Source organism: Garra rufa, chromosome 15 (assembly GCF_049309525.1).
Source record: "Garra rufa chromosome 15, GarRuf1.0, whole genome shotgun sequence".
NCBI lineage: Eukaryota > Metazoa > Chordata > Actinopteri > Cypriniformes > Cyprinidae > Garra > Garra rufa.
Window position 1 is genome coordinate 20911739 of NC_133375.1, and position 21866 is coordinate 20933604.

The following is a 21866-nucleotide window of genomic DNA, read 5'->3' on the forward strand; positions in this document are numbered from 1 at the left end:
CCAGCTCCACTTGTACAGACCTGCTACGGGTTATTATATATGCTACTTGTGCAGCAGCAGTATGTCTTAAAGGGATGGTTCGGAGTAGAATTGACTTCATTGCTATGCACTCCGAAGCCCATCTAAATACCCCATCCGAAGTTTTTTTTACCTTAGTCAAACATTTATGGAGATATTAGAGTTTTTCGAATTGCTTGTTACAGGAGTGAATGGTACATGTGATGTATCTCGTAAATTGCACCACTAAACGTGCAAGTAATCTTACCAAACTTGTACAGTAGTGTAAATAGGTTATGTACTCACAAAACGCTGCATCAGAACATTTGTAAGTCCACCATGAGTGTTTTAAAAACACGTTTTACCCAAGAACTACTAGTCTCAGAAACTACAAGTCGACGTCATTTCCCTGGTTTGAAAAAAGCACGTAAAAGTCCTCCTACTACATCTGTGTGCATGTCAACTTGTAGGAGGACTTTTACGTGCTTTTTTCAAACCAGGGAAGTGACGTCGACGTGTCGCCATTTGTAGTTTTTGAGACTAGTAGGGATCGGCTAAAACGTGCTTTTAAAACACTCATGGTGGACTTACAAATGTTCCGATGCAGCGTTTTGTGAGTACATAACCTATTTACACTACTGTACAAGTTTGGTAAGATTACTTGCACGTTTAGTGGTGCAATTTACGAGATACATCACATGTACCATTCACTCCTGTAACAAGCAATTCGAAAAACTCTAATATCTCCATAAATGTTTGACTAAGGTAAAAAAAACTTTGGATGGGGTATTTAGATGGGCTTCGGAGTGCATAGCAATGAAGTCAATTCTACTCCGAACCATCCCTTTAAATACTCACAAAAGCGTATCAGCACATGTATTGGCAGTAGCAAGTTCCTGTACTTGCTTCACAACATCAACAGCAGCAGCAATAATTTACAACAACAGCAATAACCAACAGCAGCAACAATTAAGCAGCGTAGCAGATCTATTGCACCAAGACCAAATTAACATGGTCATATCCATTACCACGTCATGATAGAAATTATTTTTTATTTATAATCATTATTTCTTTCACATCAGACACCATGTTGGGCGCCACATTTATTATGCCATCTCTTTAGATTCCCTTTTAAGCCAAATGACACAAAGCATTGCACAGCCTACATTTCGTTCAAAAAGTAACTATTATTACCTATTTTTTATGAGTTATATGCGCAATAATGCCATGCTTATTAGGCTGTTGCTTATTAGACTGCGCTATTAGCTGAGCAACATGCCATCAAACATTATTGGAACAGAGCTCCTGAGATCTATGAAGTAACTCCTCCTGTTTGAAGCATCTGATCTCATAAATACTGAATTAAAGAACTCTATATCATGAAGTGCATAAGCATGTTGTGCAGGTAAGTCAAGTCATAGATGTCGGATTTGGAAAAATGAGATCCGACCGGCGCTTACAATGACAGAAGAAAGCAATAACATGCGTAACACACCAGCATACAGTGGGAAAAGGTTTCACTGTGTCATTTGCGATTCAAGCCATGACATTACTGTCATTTTTTTCATAAGCATTGATACACACAAGAGTGCTCGTGTTTTCTAGGTAAACACAAATGGCTTGTGTGTATTCATGTGCATGGGAGTCTGGGTGAGTCCCAGGTAGTATTTCTATGAATAGCCAAGGCCATTTTCTCAGATGTGTGCTGGCAAGACAGAAATATTTAGGACCACTACCTCTTTTCTACCTCTCCTTTCTCGACCTGTGATGTATTATTTTCTTTGCTTTCCAAAAGTCCATTAAGGCCTGGCGGTGGGCCATCTTGTCTCCCGCAGACAAAGATAAAGATGTGGTGGAGGAGTGCAGGGACAAACAGAATGTGAATGAGCAGGGCATCGCTGGAGTTTACCTCCAAAAATACACACACTCTCTCACCTCTTGCTCTTGACACATAGTCGCTACAAAATGCATGCGGCTGCTGACACTTAGATAATGCTGCCTCGTCCTTTTAATTCATCTACAATTCAATAATTGAACTTTGGCTCCTAAAAACAAACCGAATAGAAAGGAGGGTGGAGGGGCAATTCTCCTTCTCACGTCTCTGCAGGAATACAGAAGTGAAATTTAATGATCCAATTTGGGTCATCTTGCTGGCAGACTGGAGGGTTGTTGAGCTGGAGATTAAACTCATCCTTTAGAGGCTGTTTGTCTTTCGCTTTTTCTCACACTGATGTTCCTCCCTGCAAATTTATGCCCTCTGCATTAGTAAGGTTCCCTCAATCCCCGCGTGGAAGTGCCGCTGTGTGGGTTTCTAACCAGCTTTCCGTTTCCCTAGTAATATAGCACATTTGTCATTAAGATTCACCGGAGTGACTCGTTAAGAGTCTGATTGAGAATGTTTATCTGCGTGAAGGAGAAACATCGCTCAGAGAAATGGCAATGTGAGCTCTAGAATTTACTTTCAAGTCAGTCGTTTCGACTTTAAAAAAGACATTTCAGCCTTCGCAACAATTCAACCCTGTCATAATCCTTTTTTTTTTTTTTTTGAGTGTCACACCAGGAATAAGAGAGCTCAGATGTAGCGCTGCCTTCCAAGTCCTCCTGGGAAGTTGCTACTTACGGGTTTGTAATTCTGATTTTCTGTGCATACAAGGGATTTTGGATGTAATAAAATGTTGAGCAATGTCTCTATCTCACACACTTTCTGACAAAAAGTAGCTTTAGTGGTAGTACAGAAAATTGTAGAGGAAAATATACATAATCGATCAATGAATTATAACACAATAGTTCTAAAATACTAAGTATTATCTCATGTAATGCTATTATCAGGGTTGCCAGGTTTTACAACAAAACCCACCCTACTGCTACTCAAAATTTATCTCACATAGCCAGACCTACATACTGATGGCAGAAGGTCTGGGAACTATCCAAGAGGCCATATAACAGGTAAAGCAACCAATCTTGTTTCATTTTTGTCCTGCGTCATATTTAGGGGCGTGGAAATGTCTCTACAATAACAGACCTGTGTGTAAAACTCTTGGACGTATTTTAAAAAGTCTATGAAACCTTACATATATCACATACTTTTGAAAATCCAGCATTTAGTTCCTGCTAAGCTCTCATTGTCACAGCTGTAAACATATGGCTTTCTTCTTTCGTGAGGGAGTTTGGTATCACAGGATCTTTGTTTTTCAGGTGGAACATTCTTCCAGAAATGTTTCCAATTTTGTGTGCCAAATGCATCCGATGTCTGAGGCTGAGGCTACTCAAAACTAGCCCAAAACTACCCCAACTGTGTTTCGTGGGTTGGGTTTCCCATAAAAATCGCAACAATTTTTTTGTGGGGTTCCTCTGGTAAATTTTGCATTCCAGAGCCGAATTATCATGTTATTGGGGTTGCTTCAACCAATGGACATGAAAAACAACCCGTGGCAACAGTGTTAAGGTAACCCAATTCTGTGGGAAAACCACAGATTTGGCAACCCTGTTTTTTGTTCCTCAATAGTACACAGAATGTGCACAAACTGCATGTCAATATTCATAAATACTAATTACGATCAATATAAAATTGATGTATAAAATACAAAATAAAGTTTGTATCTTGCAATTCTGACTTTTTTTCACAGAATTGTGAGATATAAACAATTGCGAGTTATAAAGTCAGAATTTCTAAAAATTAAGTCAGAATTGTGGGATATAAACTTACAATTGTGAGAAAAAAAGTTTGTATCATGCAATTTTGAGAAAAAAAAGTCAGAATTGTGTTTTTTATTTAGTGGCGGAAACAGGCTTCCATAGATATTTGAAGTTTTAAAGGCCTTATAAACCAGCTGGCAAGTTGTAATGCTATTGTCTGGGTTGCCAGGTTTTCACAACAAAACCCACCTAATTAATACTTAAAACTATTTTTCGGGGTTGTTTACTGCCACAGGCACCAATTAATGAACAACTACTAGAAGGACTATTCTAATTGGTCATAATTATGGCATAAATATTTTAAAATCAATTTATAGACACTGCAGTTTGTTTGTCAGAGACAAATCCTAAGTATTTAGCAATTTAAACTATTACATGACACTGCAAGTCTCCCAAAAATGAAGAAATTGGATTTCAGCATAATGAAGGATTTCCCCTTATTTTAGAATTGAAATTTAAATGTGAGAAAAGAGAAAGGAGAAAAAGAGAAAAGACACTTAGATAGATAGATATTTGTATTTAATCTCTATATTTCATCATATTGAAAATACCCTTTGTAGACCATGGTAAAGAACTGCACTGAACTGCATTTCAGTGAATTCCTGGCATTCATGTGCTCTGATCCACTATATACCTGCATTCTGACATGACATTCATTCAATCTGCAGCATTCTGTAGGTGCCATATAGAAAAGGACATGCCAAAGCTCAGAAAAAAGCTGTTGACTGCATGACATTAGCACTGTATACCCATGAGGTTCTTCAGCAGATCTGGGTTTGAATCTGTTTTGTTACCGCTAACAGCATTTAGCAAGTTTCCTTGCAGAACGACAGATGCACAGGGAGCGAAGAGAGCCTGAAAAATGACGTGATGAGTAAGAAGTGTTTTGTAAAACATCTTCTCCATGCAGACAGATGTCCTGCCAAGTGGATTCAACACTCTGAGCTTAGTTCCTTTCCCCATGTTGAGACAGATAATGGGGCCTAATTTGCTTTTAGATCAACCCTCCTCAATCTGCTCTTATTTTAATTTCAGTTTCGCTCATCAAATTGCTGCATATGGATATGGGTGCATAGGGAAGTCATATACATATCAGGCCCCTTAAATACAGCTTCACAATTAGCACCACCTCTTCTCTCTCTTTTTTTTTTTTACAATCCTCTTATCTTTTCTGAGCACTTATCCTCTCTCTTTGGGTTCTTCTGTGTCTCTCCCCGGTCCGCCCCTTCTCTTGAAGCTATAACACCAGCTCATTCCGTCAGATGCCTAGCAACAATGCTGGACTAAATCTATCAGGAAGAAGAAGATAAGTCTCAGCTAATTCCTGTTAAAGCATCACTTTCATTCTCACTTTCCTCCTCCTCTATTTGTATCCTAGCTGTGATGTCCAGTCTCAATTATCCTCCCTTTCACATTTCCTACACTATCTCACTCTCACTTCCTATTTTGGTGTCCAAGGCTCTTTTTTTTCTGCACTGTCTTCAGATTTCTCTCTCTCTTTGAGTGTTGTGAGTAGAGAAGGGTTGCTGTAGTATGAGGACTAATATTAAAATATATTTACAAAGTTTATTATTACATAAAACAAGCAAAGAAGAGTTTATATGGTAAGCTATATTTGCTATAGGCTGTTTTTTATTTAAGGAAAGGAAAGGAAAGGAAGTGAGGTGAGGCCAAGTATGGTGACCCATACTAGGAATTTGTGCTCTGCATTTAACCCATCCAAGTGCACACACACAGTAGTGAACACACACACACCGTGAACACACACCCAGAGCAGTGGGCAGCCATGGCTGCGGCGCCCGGGGAGCAGTTGGGGGAACGGTGCCTTGCTCAAGGGACTCACCTCAGTCGTGGTATTGAGGGTGGAGAGAGTGCTGTACATTCACTCCCACCACCTACAATCCCTGCCGGACCTGGGAATCGAACCTGCAACCTTTCGGTTACAAGTCCGACTCCCTAACCATTAGGCCACGGCTGCCCCCTGCTTTTTAACAAATTGCTTTTGTTAAAAAAGCAATACTAAAGCAATACTAAAAATTATTAATTATTAAAATAAATAAATAAATTAAAATGTAAATTATTCCTGTGATCAAAGCTACATTTTCAGCATCATTACTCCAGTATTCAGTGTCACATGATCCTTCAGAAATCATTCTAATATGCTAATTTACTGTTCAATAAACATTTTTATTATTATTAATACTATCAATATTTAAAACAGTTCAGTAATTTTTTTCAGGATTTTTTGATAAATAGAAAGATCCAAGGATCAGCATTTATCTGACATAAAAAGCTGTTTCTAGCCGTTTATACACTATTATAACACATATACACTATACCATTCAAAAGCTAGAAATCAGTATATATTTTTTTCTATAAATATATTATTATCTAAGTTAATTCTTTAATTTAGCAATACTTTTATTTTTAACTTTATTTATTTGCATTAAATTGATTAAACACAATGGTAAAAAAAAAAAAAAAAAAAACATTTTTGGTTCCCCAAAGAAACTTTCAGTGAACAGTCCCTAAAAGAACCATTTTAAAGAACATTTCAAAAATCTAAAGAACCTTTTTCAACTGTAAAGAAATGCATTTAAAAGGTTCCATTGATGTTCAAGGTGATGTTCTTCATTTCTTCATGGAATCATTGATGCCAATAAAGTACCTTTATTTTTAAGAGAGTATAATGTCACAAAATATTTCTATTTCAGATAAATGCTGTTCTTCTGAACTTTCTATTCATCAAATAAACCTGAAAAAAGCTACTCAGCTGTTTTCAACATAACAATGATACTAACAATAATACATATTTTTTGAGCAGCTTATCAGAATATTAGAATGTTTTTTGAAGGATCAAGTGACTGGAGTAATGAGGTTTTTATAGAAATTCATTCTTTTATTTAGCAATACTTTTATTTTTACTTTTATTTTTTCTTTTTTCGTTTATTTTTTACTTTATTATTTTTTCACCAGTTTCAACTTAAAAACTTAAGTTTAGCAGCTGCCTTAAAATTTTAAGTTAAATCAACTTAAAACTACAAGTCATTTCAACTCATGACAATAAAATGAGTTAAAAGGACTTGTACTATGAAGTTGATTTAACTTAAAATTTGAAGGCAGCCGATGAACTTAAGTTTTTAAGTTGAAACTGGTGAAAACTTTTTACAGTGTGGTAAAGACATTTACATTCTTAAAAATAAAGATTCTAAAAGGGTGTTTTTGCACTGATGCCATAGAAGAATCATTTTGGTTTTCCTAAAGAACCTTTCAGTGAACAGTTCCTAAAAGAACCATTTTGAAGAACATTAAAAAAATCTAAAGAACCTTTTTTTTAAAGTAAAGAACATTTTTTGCATTTGAAAATGCTCTTCGTGGAACCATTGATGCCCATAAAAAACCCTTTATTTTTAAAAGTGTATAATATTACAAAATATTTTTATTTCAGATAAATGCTGTTCTTCTGAACTTTCAATTCATCAAATAAACCTGAAAAAAGCTACTCAGCTGTTTTCAACATAACAATGATACTAACAATAATACATATTTTTTGAGCAGCTTATCAGAATATTAGAATGTTTTTTGAAGGATCATGTGACTGGAGTAATAAGGTTTTTTATAGAAATTCATTCTTTCATTTAGCAATACTTTTATTTTTACTTTTATTTATTTGCATTAAATTGATTAAAAGTGATGGTAAAGACATTTACATTCTTAAAAATAAAGATTCTAAAAGGGTGTTTTTGCACTGATGCCATAGAAGAATCATTTTGGTTTTCCTAAAGAACCTTTCAGTGAACAGTTCCTAAAAGAACCATTTTGAAGAACATTTAAAAAAAATCTAAAGAACCTTTTTTTAAAGTAAAGAACATTTTCTGCATTTGAAAATGCTCTTCGTGGAACCATTGATGCCAATAAAAAAAACGTTTATTTTTAAAAGTGTATAATGTTACAAAATATTTTTATTTCAGATAAATGCTGTTCTTCTGAAATTTCTATTCATCAAATAAACCTGAAAAAAGCTACTCAGCTGTTTTCAACATAATAATAATAAATAAATGTTTTTTGAGCAGCTATTAGAATGATTTCTGAAGGACTGAAGGATTTCTGTGACTGGAGTAATGATGCTAAAATTCAGCTTTGAAGTCACAGGAATAAATTGCATTTTAAAATATATTCAAATACAAAACAATTATTTTAAATAGTAAACATATTTCAGAATTTCACTGTTTTAGCTGTACTTTGGATCAAATAAATGCAGGATGCAATACATTTTCAAGTTTTGTGTGAACTATCCTTGTAAGGGCTATCCACACTGATACATTTGCATCAACAAAGCTATGATTTTAATTGGACAAAATTAGAGATGCACCGACTGATCGGCTAGTGATTGGAATCGGCCGATTTTCACATGATCGGCCCGGATCGGTGACCGGCCAGTCAATTTATCCTCTTGCCGATTCCTAGCCGATCCTTTTATTGCCAGCGGCGCATGCAATTACGTCACAGCCACGCGCGCAGCCGCGCACTCACAGTCACATGTAAACATGTCTTTGGTGTGAGTGAAGATGACACAAAGATCACAGTTTGTAACATTTATAAGGCCAAAATACAACGCGAGTGAACAACCACGAACCACGCGCTTGTTTAGCTTGGCTGGACATGTGGTAGATCGCACCCCCGCACTGCATATTTTGCATGTCTCTCTTAGTTAACACTCCTGATTCAGCTAACCCACTCGTTAGAAGTCAGCTCCGTGAATGAACTGTGTTCCGATTGACATGGTCCCTGCCCAGTGTTCATTGCTCCCTACTCCCTGAGCAGGGGAAATCCGTTGACGTTTACTACACTTTCATTCATTCACATATTTGCGCTGCACCACCGCATACAGCGTCTTCACACACTAATAGCTCGAAGCGAGCGTATATGTTCCATTTGAAGGTAATTAAAGCGTGCGCGACGTGAATTTAATTTATATTTATTTACAGATGCATTTATGTTACACTTCTCTAGTAAATATCATCTGTGTGTGAAGACGCTGTATGCGGTGGCGTAGCGCAAATATGTGAATGAATGTTACGAAGTGTAGTAACGTTACCGCTGGATTAACTGGTGACAAGACAGAAATGCTTCTCTTTATCAAGGAAAATTTGCCATTAATGCTCAAGTAATAGCATTTAGTACTAGAATTGTTATTTCTACCTGTTTGAAGACACAGTGCACTTTTTGTTATTAAAGTTATTGTTGTGAGATGATCCTGTAATTAAAAAAAAAAAAATCCATATAAAATTCATTGAAGGAAAGTAGATTTTTGTATGCCTGCTTTGTTACTTATATTTTATTTCTAATGTTTTCAAGGCTCAGAGCACTTTATTTTGTTAAAGTTATTTTAATATGAGAAGATGCTGTAATGTTTATACATTTCTTTTATTATAAAATAAAAAAAAATACATTGAGGACAAGATTTTTGTTAGTATAACTATACTATGTTAGTTACAGGAACTAATTTTATACCTTTTTCGAAGGCACAAAGCACTTTATTTTGTTGTTAAAGTTATTTTGTTGTAAGAAGATCCTATAATGTTTAAAAATGTATTTTATTATAAAATAAATTTAATTAAAGAAAATATTTCTGTATAGGCCTATGCTTTCATTACAGTTCTTAAAAAAATAAAATCGGAATCGGCAAAAATCGGAATCGGCAGGTCACACTTACTGAAAAATCGGAATTGGAATTGGCCAAGAAAATTGCAATCGGTTCATTTCCAGACAAAAGTGTTTTAAAACGTTTATTGTTTTAATCCAACTGAAATCAAAATTTTTCAAACACATTTACAGATCTGACAGCTGACATTTTACCAACAGAACAGACTTTCGCCGACCTTATAATCACAGTCGATTAATTTGCATCAATTTAATCACTGTTGGTTTGAAAGCCCTTTTATCAAATAACCACTAAACATTCTCTTACCGCACAGTACTGTTTTGGATCTAAATTAGAGTTTAATGCAGCTAATAAAACACTCTCGGTTTCTGATAAAAATGAGATTAGCACGAACACATTCACACTGCTATTACTCAAAGGTCTAAATATCTGCAAATCAACAACAGCAATTTCTTGTGATAAGTGGTGAGCAGGTGCACACGATGAGCGGCGTGACTCTAAACACAGTTCTACGCAAGCACCGCAGCTCTTTTTGAGCTTGGTGGAAATTTCTCAAACGCACCAAGCAGGTGTTAAAGAGTTTTAATCTTTCCCATAGAGCAGGCCTCCTCATGCGTTCACGTTGCCTCAGCTGGTGATGACTCAAATCTCATCATTACGCTTTCTAAACAATCAACGTCCGACTTCCCACATACACTGCACTGTTTTGTGCTGTTCCGTGTGACAACACGCTAATGAGCAAGCTGAGAATGAAATGATAAATAAGTGTTTGTGTAATGAGAGGAGAGCGGCTCTTTGTGTAGCATGTTTGTGTGAATCAGGGGAGGGAAGAATGAACGAAGGAAAGATCATTAGATGCCCTCTATAATGAGAATTCACTTATAAAAAACTATTTCACCCAAATATGAATATTTTGTCATCACTGACTCACCCTCTGATCGTTTCAAATCCATATGACTTTCTTTCTTCTGTGGAAAACAACAACAAAAGTCTCTGTTGCTCTTTTCCATTTAATTACTGTACAATGAAATGAGACTGAAGCTCACAAGCTTCAAAAAGAACACAAAAGCATCATAAAAGCGATCCATATGACTCATGCGAAATATTTCAAATCATCTGAGGCCATCTGATATGGTTGACAAAAGCCATATGAGGAAAAAATACTGCAAGAATGCATTCAATTGAATGAAAATAAAGACATTTATAATGTTAAATAAATAAATAAATAAAAAGCTTTCAAAATGAATTTTTTATTATGTTTTCAACACTGATTATGAAGGATCATGTGACACTGAAGACTGGAGTAATGGCTGCTGAAAATTCAGCTTTCTTATCACAGGAATAAATTACATTTTAAAATATATATTAAAATAAAGAATAGCTATTTTAAAGTGTAATAATATTTCACAATATTACTGTTTTTATTAGGGATGCACGATATGAAATTTTTTTACCGATACCGATAGCCGATAATTAAGTCCTTCTTGTGGCCGATACCGATACCGATACCCAATACGTTCATATTTTTATATGATAATTTTGTGCACCCAGGAGAATACAAAATCTAAGATAAACTAAAATGTATATTATATATATTATAATATAGATATAATATGAGATATATATTATATATCTGGGTCAAACAATCATAGCAAACATAAGTCCTGACTCTTCAAAAATGTTTTTATTTTTTGTGTAAGGCACCACAATTCTAAATAAATAAAATGCTTTGACATTTGTCAACCTGGAAAAAATGAAAAGTGCATCATGGACTAACGTCAGATGTCCAAATGTCCGTTAAAGCTTACGTGTAGTCCATTCTTATTGAACATATTATGAATGTGTGCAACAACCAAATCGTACAAGACGGGGAATAAAACATCAGAATCGAGATTAAAACATCTCAACTTTTCAGAATGCCGCAAGCCAAATGCAGGTCATGTGACATGAACCAAACAATCAGCTTCACCCTTTTCCTTAATAACATTGAAAGCACTGCCAAGGTGGAGAAACAGCTTATCATAGCTGTACAGGAATAAACATTTTTAAATAAATTTAATAACAGAGCTACTGCAAGTGATTTTTTAAATGCTGAAAATCCATTTATCCTTTGCTGAAACTTCCTTTTGAAACTTTTACTTTATGAAGAGCGCAGGTCATGGTTGCTTAGCAACGGCAGACGCCACAGCAGAGCAGGCTACAGAGCGGTTTGGAAAGAAAGAGAAAGCGGCGCGCCTAGCGTTTTCCACGCGTTTTTAGGCGCGACATGTGAACGGCCCCTAAAACAGATTCACAGCGATGACGACCTCTGAAGTGAGATATAAGATTTGTTGTGTTAAAACTTGACGGCTTTTTACCTCCTCTCGGAATCCTTGCTAAACATGTGTTGCAAATAGCAATAGCATCGTCCTCCTCTGCCACCGCGAAAAACTTCCAGACCTGCGAAGGCGATGATGTCGACACAGATGATGACGTATTAAACGCGACAAAGTCCGAGAGTAACTGCAGTTTACAGCTGCAGTCACTTGTACTCGGAAAGCAGATGAATCTCAGATAAACCAGACTGATTGATTGATTTACCAACAAGAATACTTTATCGGATCGGATTTCATTTATTTATCGGAGCAATAAAAATGACGTAATTTTTACCCATATCGGTCGATAATTTACCTGTCCGATAAATATTGTGCATCCCTAGTTTTTATTATATTTTTAATAGGGCTGTCAAATTGAAAAATGTTCATTATTTTACCAAAATATGAGGAATCATACAAAATGCATGTTATTCTTTATTTAGTATTACCCTATATAAGATATTTCACATGAAATCACGTGATGATTGTTCACGAGTCCCTTGTTTGTTCTGAACAGTTAAACTGCCTTCGGTTCTTCAGAAAAAACCTTCAGGTCCCACAATTTTTTTTTGGTTTTCCAGCACTGTGTATTTGAACCCTTGAACCCTTTCCAAAAATGACTGCATGATTTCGAGATCCATCTTTTCACACTGAGGACAACTGAGGGACTCATATGCAACTATTACAGAAGGTTCAAATGCTCAATGATGCTCCAGAATGAAAAACGATGCATTAAGAGCCGGGGGTGAAAACTTTTCACCAGAATGGAGATGTGAAGGCCTACATTTTTCTTATTTTGCCTAAATATCATATTTTTTTTTCATTTAGTACTGCCCTTCAGAGGCTACAGAAGATGTTACATGTTCCCTAAAAGACAAAATAAGTTAAATTTACCCTGATCTTCAAATTCAAAAAGTTTTCACCCCCGACTCTTAATACATCGTGTTTCCTACTGAAGCATAAGTGAGCATTTGAACCTTCTGTAATAGTTGCATATGAGTCCCTCAGTTGTCCTCAGTGTGAAAAGATGGATCTCAAAATCATACAGTCATTATTGGAAAGGGGTTAAATACACAAAAAACTTGGAAAACCAAAGAATTTGTGGGACCAAACAAGGGACTTATGAACAACTATCACTAAACAAAAGAAAAAAATACAGGTGTTGATCAGTCAGGTAAGAACACAGTATTAAGAATCAAGGGGATGTAAATTTCTGAACAGTGTCATTTTTATAAATTCAACTATTATTTTCTTTCGTGGACTATATGTATATGTGAAATATCTGATTCAGGTCAGTACTAAATAAACAATAACATGCATTTTGTATGATCCCTCTTAGATTCTGAAAGGGAGATGTACACTTTTGACCTCAACTGTATGTATTAAGAAAATATTCCACAAGTTACATAAGATTTTTAGTGCCTTATTGGAGCTTTAAAGCTTCAGTACTGTACCTGTTTATTGCAAGTTGGCAGAAAAGAGCAACAAGTAAAAGAAGTCACAAAGGTTTGGAGCAGTGAATAAATAATGACAGAACTTTCATTTCTGTGTAAACTCATTGTTCAATCTGTCTTTCTTCACATCTACCTCGTTCTTTCTTCCACCTCCCTCTGTGCCTGAGTCGTCTTCTGAGTCTACTCTCAGGTGTGTCTTGCCCTCAGTTGCTTCTTCCTTTCTCTCTCAGGCGATGGACATGCTGGTCATATAAGCCTTGAATAATGAAGTCTGTGTATGGTGAAATATGATTGAAATCCTTTTAGTGCTGGCTTATATCGACTCTCTTGTTTGCAGTCAAAGGCACCTCTCTCTCTCCTTCTCCATACCCCTCCCGCTCCCCTCTTTCCATCATGTTTTGATGTCAACTAATGGTCTATGTACAAAATTCTCCTCCGGTGGGTACTGAGCTAGACATAATGGGGATATCTCATCTTATGACCTGAAAAATGTCTTCCTAGGACGCAGACTTTCTCATGTCCTTCTGCGAGTTCTACAGTTTCCAGACGAAAGACTCCTTCATATATCCACGTTAGCTGGAGATGATTTACTAGTCATGGACAGGGAAAAAAACACTAGTGTTGTAATATGACTTTGCTTAAGATCTATTTCAGGATGCAATGTCACTCGAAAATATTCGCAAAGGTTACAGTACATATAACCTACAGTTATAGTATGTGGAAATTCTTTAATACTGAAAAACTTATTTTCTGTGGTTACTTAACATAAAAAGATGATTGTTACCATGATGACAGTCATGGCAACTTGTTATTCTAAGTTTAGTCATTTACTAAAAATAGTTATTAAGGACATCAATTCTAAGAAAAAGAAAGCCATGCAAACTGTTGCCATCCTTTGTCAACTTCACTTCTAGGGACACCTCATTTTTTACCCTTTATAAGACCTATGAAAATTCATGAAACGCATTCATCTTGAGTGAAAGTATTAATGTTTTGCAATGTGGGTGAAAATGTGCCATAAAAATAGAAATCTTGTATGCTCCGCTCATGAATTATGAAAGCATCTTCCTTAGCACTGAAATGAAATTCCCAGTCTGCTCATATTATTGAAAAATGAGACAAACAGGGGCTCTCAGCATTAGCACATGACCAGCTCGGAGAAAGGATGAATACAACTGAGAATAAACATCGTAAATATTTGCTGGGGAAATCAGAGCAGATGTTTGTCCAGTGTAGCAGATACTCCTTTATTTTGGATCTCACAAGCTGCGACAAGTCCTGCTGTTACACAATGAATTTTGCGGCTGTTCTTTGATTCTTTAAAGGGATAGTTCACCCAGAAATTAAATTCATCATCATTTACTTACTGCTATGTTGTTCCAAACCTTGTAGAACACAAAAGATCTAACCCATACAGTGAAAGTGAGTGGTGAAAATGCTTTATTTCAAAGCATTTTTAAGCAATATTTTCAAGATACTTTCTCCTTTTACTTTCAATTAAAGGAGAATTTCACTTCCAGAATGAAAATTTCCTGATAATTTACTCACTCCCATGTTATTCAAGATGCCAAGATGTCTTTCTTCTTTCGTCACAAAGAAATTATGTTTTTTGAGAAAAGCATTACAGGATTTTTCTCCATATACAGTTAAAGTCAAAAGTTTACACACACCTTGGAAAATTCTGCAAAATGTTAATTATTTTACCAAAAAAGCAATCATACAAAATGCATTTTGTTTTGTTTTGTTTATTGATAGTTGTTGATGAGTCCCTTGTTTGTCCTGAACAACTAAATTGCCCACTGTTCTTCAGAAAAATCCTTCGGGTCCCACAAATTCTTTGTTTTTTCAGCATTTCTGTGTATGTGAACCCTTTCCAACAATGATTGTATGATTTTGAGATCCATCTTTTCACACTAGGATAACTGAGGGACTCATATGAAACTATTACAAAAGGTCCAAACACACACTGATGCTTCAGAAAGAAAAACACTCAGCCGTGAATCATTCAGGTAACAGCACAGTATTAAGAATCAGTGTTTGTAAGCTTTTGACCAGGGTCAGGGTCAAACTTTTGACTTCAAATGTAGTGGACTTAAATGGTGGCCAATGGGTTAAAGGTCCAAACTGCAGTTTAAATGCAGCCTCAAAAGGCTCTACACGATCCCAGAGAAATACGGGTTTTATCTAGTGAAACAATCTGTCATTTCCTTAAAAAAATATAAATTTATATACTTTTTAACCATGAATGCTCGTCTTGCACTAGCTCTGCAATGTGCATACATGTCTCCACACATTGTGTAATCACAATGGAGAAGTCACGCACCCACTTTTTGTACTTTGGTTAAAAAAGGTAGGGTAGGGTGAAAAGCATCTTATTTTCTCCTTCAACTTCAAAATCGTTCTTTTTTTGTAAAGGGTGTTTGACTGTCTTTGCACGTTCGCTTTGTAAACACTGGGTCGGTACTTCTGCCTACGTCGAGGCTGAGCTAACGCAAGACAAGCAATGTGGTTAAAAAGTATATCAATTTGCATTTTTCTTAGAAAATGACAGATCGTTTTGCAATTAGACCTTCAACTTGTTGGCCACCATAAAGTCCACTATATGGAGAAAAAACATGGAATGTTTTTCTCACAACCTTTAACTACTTTTCAACGAAAAACATTAACATCTTGGATGACATGGGGGTGAGAAAATTATTAGAAAAAGTTCTCTCTAGAAGTGAACCTCTTCTTTAACAAAAGCTATTGTATAGTTTCAGAAGTTTTCAAATAAATTATATGGGCTACTTTATTGTATTTTTTAAGCTTGACAGCACTTGTTCCTTATTCACTTTTACTCTGCTAAATGTTGTTCCATGGAAGAAAATCAATGAGTAAATGGTGACAGAACTTACTTTTTGGCTGAAAATGCTAAAAAGAACTTTTGCCTGTGCTTGCGAAGAGTCTGCAAGGCTATTTATGTAATAAATGAGAAGAGAAAATGTCAGAGAGGCAGAAAGGCTTTTCTGTTACTAAGAATCTGTTCTCTACTTGTTCTTTGTTGAGTATCCTTAAACACTTGTGCATCACAATGTGCATCTATCTGCCAAAAGTCAGTTCCTGATTTATTTTAAGATCACTGTTTTTATTCTGCTTTCTGCACATAAAAAGTATCTGCCAAAAAGTCAACACTGTCTCTGTTGGGAACAGAATTTGTTTAAAGTCAATATTGCATTTAAAAACACAAAACTGTTTTACCTCTACAGAGTTCTACAATGTTTTAAATGCTGTTGGAGCATTAAAGATATAGTTCACCAAAAAATGAAGATTCTGTTATCATATGGTCGGCCTCATGGTCTTTTTTCCATGGAACACAAAAGAATGCTGGTGTAACGCCCCATAGGACTGTTTGTGTTGTGTTGGTTTTGCCCTTTGTCTCAACCCGTTAGACTGTTTAGTTTGGTTTCTCCCTCTTGTGCCCATATTTGGTTGTTCCTGTTTCCTGTTCTCGTTATGTCTTTATTAGTAATCACCATTACCTGTCCTTGTGTCATTAACCTGTCTATATGAGTTGAGTTCAGTTCAGTGTTTCTTTGTCTGATCTCAAGGTTATTTTGATGTGTGTTTACCTGCCCTTCTTGTACGGATTTACCTGTTTTGGATTTATTAAAAGACCTGTTATTGTATTTCGTCGTTGTGTGCTTCCTTTAATACGCACATCCGTGACAGCTGGTAACCAAAGCATTTTGTTCTTATTGACATACGTTGTGTTTATTGTTTATAGACCAATTTCGTGTTAACAAACAGTGATTATGTTTTTGTGGGCGGAGCCTATTTGGTGCCAGAACAGTTTTCAAGTATCTAAGAAAGCCATAGAATTAAAGAATGAAAAATGTCTGAAAATTCTTGCTTTATTCTCGAAATTCCAAGATTATATCTTACAATTCTGATAAGAAAAATTTACTTGTCATTCTCTCTTTTTCCTTCAAGAGTCATGAGCTTATATCCCATACTTCTGGCTTTTTTTCTCAGAATTGACAAACTCACTATTATTGAGTTAAATCAAGTTATAAAATTTGAGAGGAAAAATTGTCTGAATGGTGAGATAAAATAGATAAATGTTATGTAAAATGGTACAAATACTGGTTTAAATAGTATTTCATGCTGTAACTTTAGGTCTAATACAATATGCCTCGTATGAACTGCATATGTGAATATTATGTAGACCTATTGTTTTAAACAAATTTACGCTTTGAAAGTAAAGTAATCATAGCAGGTTTGACCAAAAGTCTGTCCGTATAAACGTCTGCATTTAGCTTCAAATGGTGTCTTTAAAGACATTATTCTATAAAAATAATTTGCATTGCAATTCTGACATCCAAAGGCACAACGATAATTTTTTTTCTAATTCCATGGATTTAACCTGTTTACTTCCTTTTGTTACCAGTGGTTTTCTGCCACCACAATGTGCGTGCAGCTGCAAGAGATGTATATTCAATGAATTGCAATAGGAATGGAAAAAGTTTGGCTACGACATTCTTCTTTCTTGTTCCACAGAAGAAATCCAGTCATACAGATTTTGAACAATGGTGAGCAAATAATGACAATTTTCATTTTTGGGTGGACTATTCCTTTGATATTATTCAAGCACAACTGCTTGCAAAAAATGCTATTATCCTTAGAAAAAAAACATATAACGTTGGCTTGTTTTTTATAGGTTCAAGATTTGCATGGCAACAATCTGCTGACAATAATCTAACCAGAATCATATGTAAAACTGAAGCACTTGGGTAGAAGCATCAGTTAAACTGCTGAATGTAAATCACATTGTGGTCATAAACACTGAGAGAAGCTCCAGGAGTCAGTCGCAAGGGGGCGCTCTGAAGCCTACAAGCCACAGAGGAAGACAGGCAGGCGAAACAGAAGAGTCAAAGGAAGGAGAGGCTGAAGGAGGGTGATGCCTCTGGCAAGACAGAGGTGTCACCTTGTCATACAATATTTACCCGAACACCTGTGAGACGATATCACATTAACAAAACACTCTAGTCAGCCATTTACTCTTTAGTATTCTCACAAGATCTGAAGGCGGCGCAGACTCTGCCTTCATACTTCACTTGCCTACCAGCCTTTTTAATTGCAGCGCTCAAGCTCGTTTAAAATTCCAAATGAAAACACGCTTGGAAGAGAGGAATAAAATATTGTGGGTTAACAAATAAGGCATTAACCCGCACCTAATTAGTATGGGAATTCGGTGGGGGAATTTTCAGAGTTAAATCACTCATAACTCAAGCACCATTAAGCCACATTAGCGCATTTTTTGCTTTGATATCTCTATTCAGAGAACATTAGCGCTATCTTCACAAACCGTGGCTTAGTTAAGCACCGTAATTAGATAAACGATGGCGGCAGTCATAGTGCCCGGAGCACCCTACCTTCCGGATGCCTTCTTTCGATTCCTCCACGTTGTTTTCAGCGCCTCCTGTCCGGTTGATCATCCTCCACATCTGGGAGTACATCGGGTCCCTCTCGAAAGGGTTCATGCCTTTACTGCGGACCTGGTCGTAGACGGCGGAGTCCAGAACCGTGCCGTACGGCAAGTCTGTTTGCTTAGCCAAATCCTGAAGAGACCTGGAGGGGAACATTGAAACATATTACAATTTGAGAAACAACATTATTGGGTTGATGCCTGGAGGCATAATAATTTAACGATTAAACCATTATTTTCAAAACCTACATGTTTGAGCCTAATTGTACCAGTGCAAGTGAGCATAAATCTATCCAGCAGCTTTGTTTCTCAGTCGCTCACCCACTTATATTATGTCGAATACTGTTTATTCAGCAATTTGTGTTAATATCTTACATCTAATTAAAAGTTAGCCAACCAAGGGACACTAATTCCCTGCAGTAATATTTATATTAAGCAAATAATTGGAAAACACAATAAAGATGAAGCCTACTCTGTTTCCCCTCACACCATGATCAAAATACCGCAGTTCATCAAAGCGTTTCATTAAGTCGCACTTCATTTAGAAAACTGATAATGATACAAATTAGTGCTTTCGCACTGTTAATATTCAACACGAACAACTCTATAACAATATTTCTATACATTTGAGGAGCACGCCAATGACAGCGGAAAAGCGTGGGCTGGTGCCGTCGAGATTCCAGCAGATAGTCGGACTGACCTCTAATTTATCAAATATTATTACATCAGACAGCTGTCGCCTTCTTCTAGTACTTAACTCCGCCAGCACCCTTTGAAGGTTTAATGAACTTGCCCACAAATGTTAATCTTTTATTGCTCCCAATTAATCCTGGCACTTAATCCCCGCCCCTCCCTAAGAATTGTGGTTATATGTCGATGTCATTTGCATGGAGAATTGCCATAAAACTGACCCTGCGAATACCCTGCAGTACTATAAAACACCACCGCAGGAATACTGAGGAACACAAGACTGTGAAATCAAGCTTTCAATGCTAATGTAAGTCCTTTGTTTTTGTGTTCCACTCTGTGGGTCTAAAGCACTAAAAGCAGTTTTCACCCCTGTGTTGACATATTTCTTGTTAAAATAGAAAGTCTGAGATGAACATACAAAAGGACCCCCCCCCCACATCTTTTTAAAGGCACAGTATGTAAGTTTTCGCTGCCAGAGATTGCAATTTCAAAACAATAACAAAAGCAAAGCTTGAAAACGCTATGAAAGAGAGTGGAACGATAGGAGATGTCGTTTTCACCATCCAGAGGTGTGTTCATGAATCATGTTCATGGATAAGGCAATTAATTACATTTTTATTACCTGTATGTTTGACTACACTATTTTATGTCATCGTAATGAATTAGCTGCAAGGAACGTGAAATTTAATGCCATATTAGTCTGTTACTGATATGTGACTATGTGTTTAAAACAATCATACTTAAAGTCAATTTGAATAAACACAATATTTGCAATTAATGGCTTGATATTTTTGTGGAACACATACTGTATTTAATTACACTGACTTGCACATAGTCTTGTTCACCGGACTAAAAAGCATTACAGAAGTACAAAAAAAGTGCACTATAACTGTGTCATTACATCAGAATTATGTACAGTTACATTTACATGAATTTTATGTTGAATATATAATATATATACTACATTTTAAAAGTTTGGGCTCAGTATTATTTTTTAAGAAATCAATTATTTTATTCAGCAAATATGCACCCAACTGATCAATAGTAACAGAGATTTACAATGTTACAAAAATTCTCTTTTTAAATTAACACTTTATATTTTATATTAATTTATATCCTTTTATACTTTGTTCATTAAAGAATTTTGACAACTTACAAAAATTTACAGATAATTTACTCACCCCCTTGTCATCCAAGATGTTCATGTCATGAAATTATTTTTTTTTTGAGGAAAACATTTCAGGATTTTTAAAAACTTTCAATTTTTTTTTTAAATGACAATTTATATACTTTTTAACCTCAAAAGCTTGTCTTGTCTCTCTGCGTTGTGCTGTGCATCTCTGGTTCAAAACAGTTAGTTCAAAAACAGAGTTCAGGCAGAGCAAGACAAGATGGGGATTTGAGGTTAAAAAGTATATAAATTGTACATTTTTTAAAAATGACCGACCGTTTCGCTAGATAAGACCTTTCTTTCTGAGGTGGGTTTGTTTACAGTGTTTGAAACCGCATTTAAACTGCATTTTGGAAGTTCAAACTCAGTATATGGAGAAAAATCCTGAAATGTTTTCTTCTAAAAACATAATTTCTTTACTACTGAAGAAAGAAAGACATGAACATCTTGGATGACAAGGGGGAGTACATTATCTGTACATTTTTGTTCTGGAAGTGAACTTCTCCTTTAACAACTGACAATAAGAAGACATTTTTATTGAGCAGGGAATAAGCATATTAGAATGAGTTGTGAAGGATCACGTGACACTGTTTTGCCTATTTCTACTTAATTTACGGTTATTTTTAGAATTTACATTCTAGAAAAACTGGAGAAAATCTGTTTAGTGCAGGGTAAGTATTCAATATTTTAAGTTTGTTTTCCTGAAAGAGAAAAACTGCATATTTTAAAAGCATCCATCTACATTTCTGAGTACACTAGCATATAGATGACCTCACAGTTAAATAGCATGCACTAAAAGCCAGAAAATGGGATCTTCAAACAGGGTCAGTGCTGAACAAGTAGACTGACTGTTGTAGATTTGCCCTAGACTGCATTATTTATAGATTCAGTTGACTGCAGTTAAATCCATCTCTGTAATTTTTAATACGAGTGGAACATTTGCATTGCAGCAATGTGTTACTGCAAAATTCAGTTAGCCTCAAGAATAGCAATCTATCTGTGTATACGCTTTTTCACACCCTTTATAGGTGACCATCTGGCGGCATTCAAATGCTACGGCCGCTAAGCTGATCTCTTTCCTTTGCCCAGGAAAACTGTCATCTATGGCACAGAGTGATTGTGACTAGCCAGACCGCAGGCAAACTGGCACGACTGGCAAACTGAGAGTGCAGGAAAAAAACAACAAATCTCGAGAAGCCTGTAGCCTGGCCCTCCTTCACCTTCACAGATGGATGCATCTCACAGCCATGTTGAAAACCGACACGTATGGACCCGCATTGTACAATCTGTTTCCTAAACCATTTTTATACTTCTAAACCGATTTAACGATATACATGAATATTCAAACACGCTTCCACACAAAGGCACATTGTAA

The 21866-nt window shown here is 36.0% G+C and overlaps 1 protein-coding gene across 1 annotated transcript in view; it reads right to left on the reverse strand.

Moving 5' to 3' along the window:
- The window catches only part of grid2 (glutamate receptor, ionotropic, delta 2), a 640517-nt gene that overhangs the window by 53230 nt on the left and 565421 nt on the right, over positions 1-21866 (reverse strand). The window contains exon 13 of the mRNA XM_073819480.1: positions 18578-18773. Within this exon, the coding sequence (XP_073675581.1) occupies positions 18578-18773 (196 nt within the window). The remainder of the gene's footprint in view (positions 1-18577; positions 18774-21866) is intronic.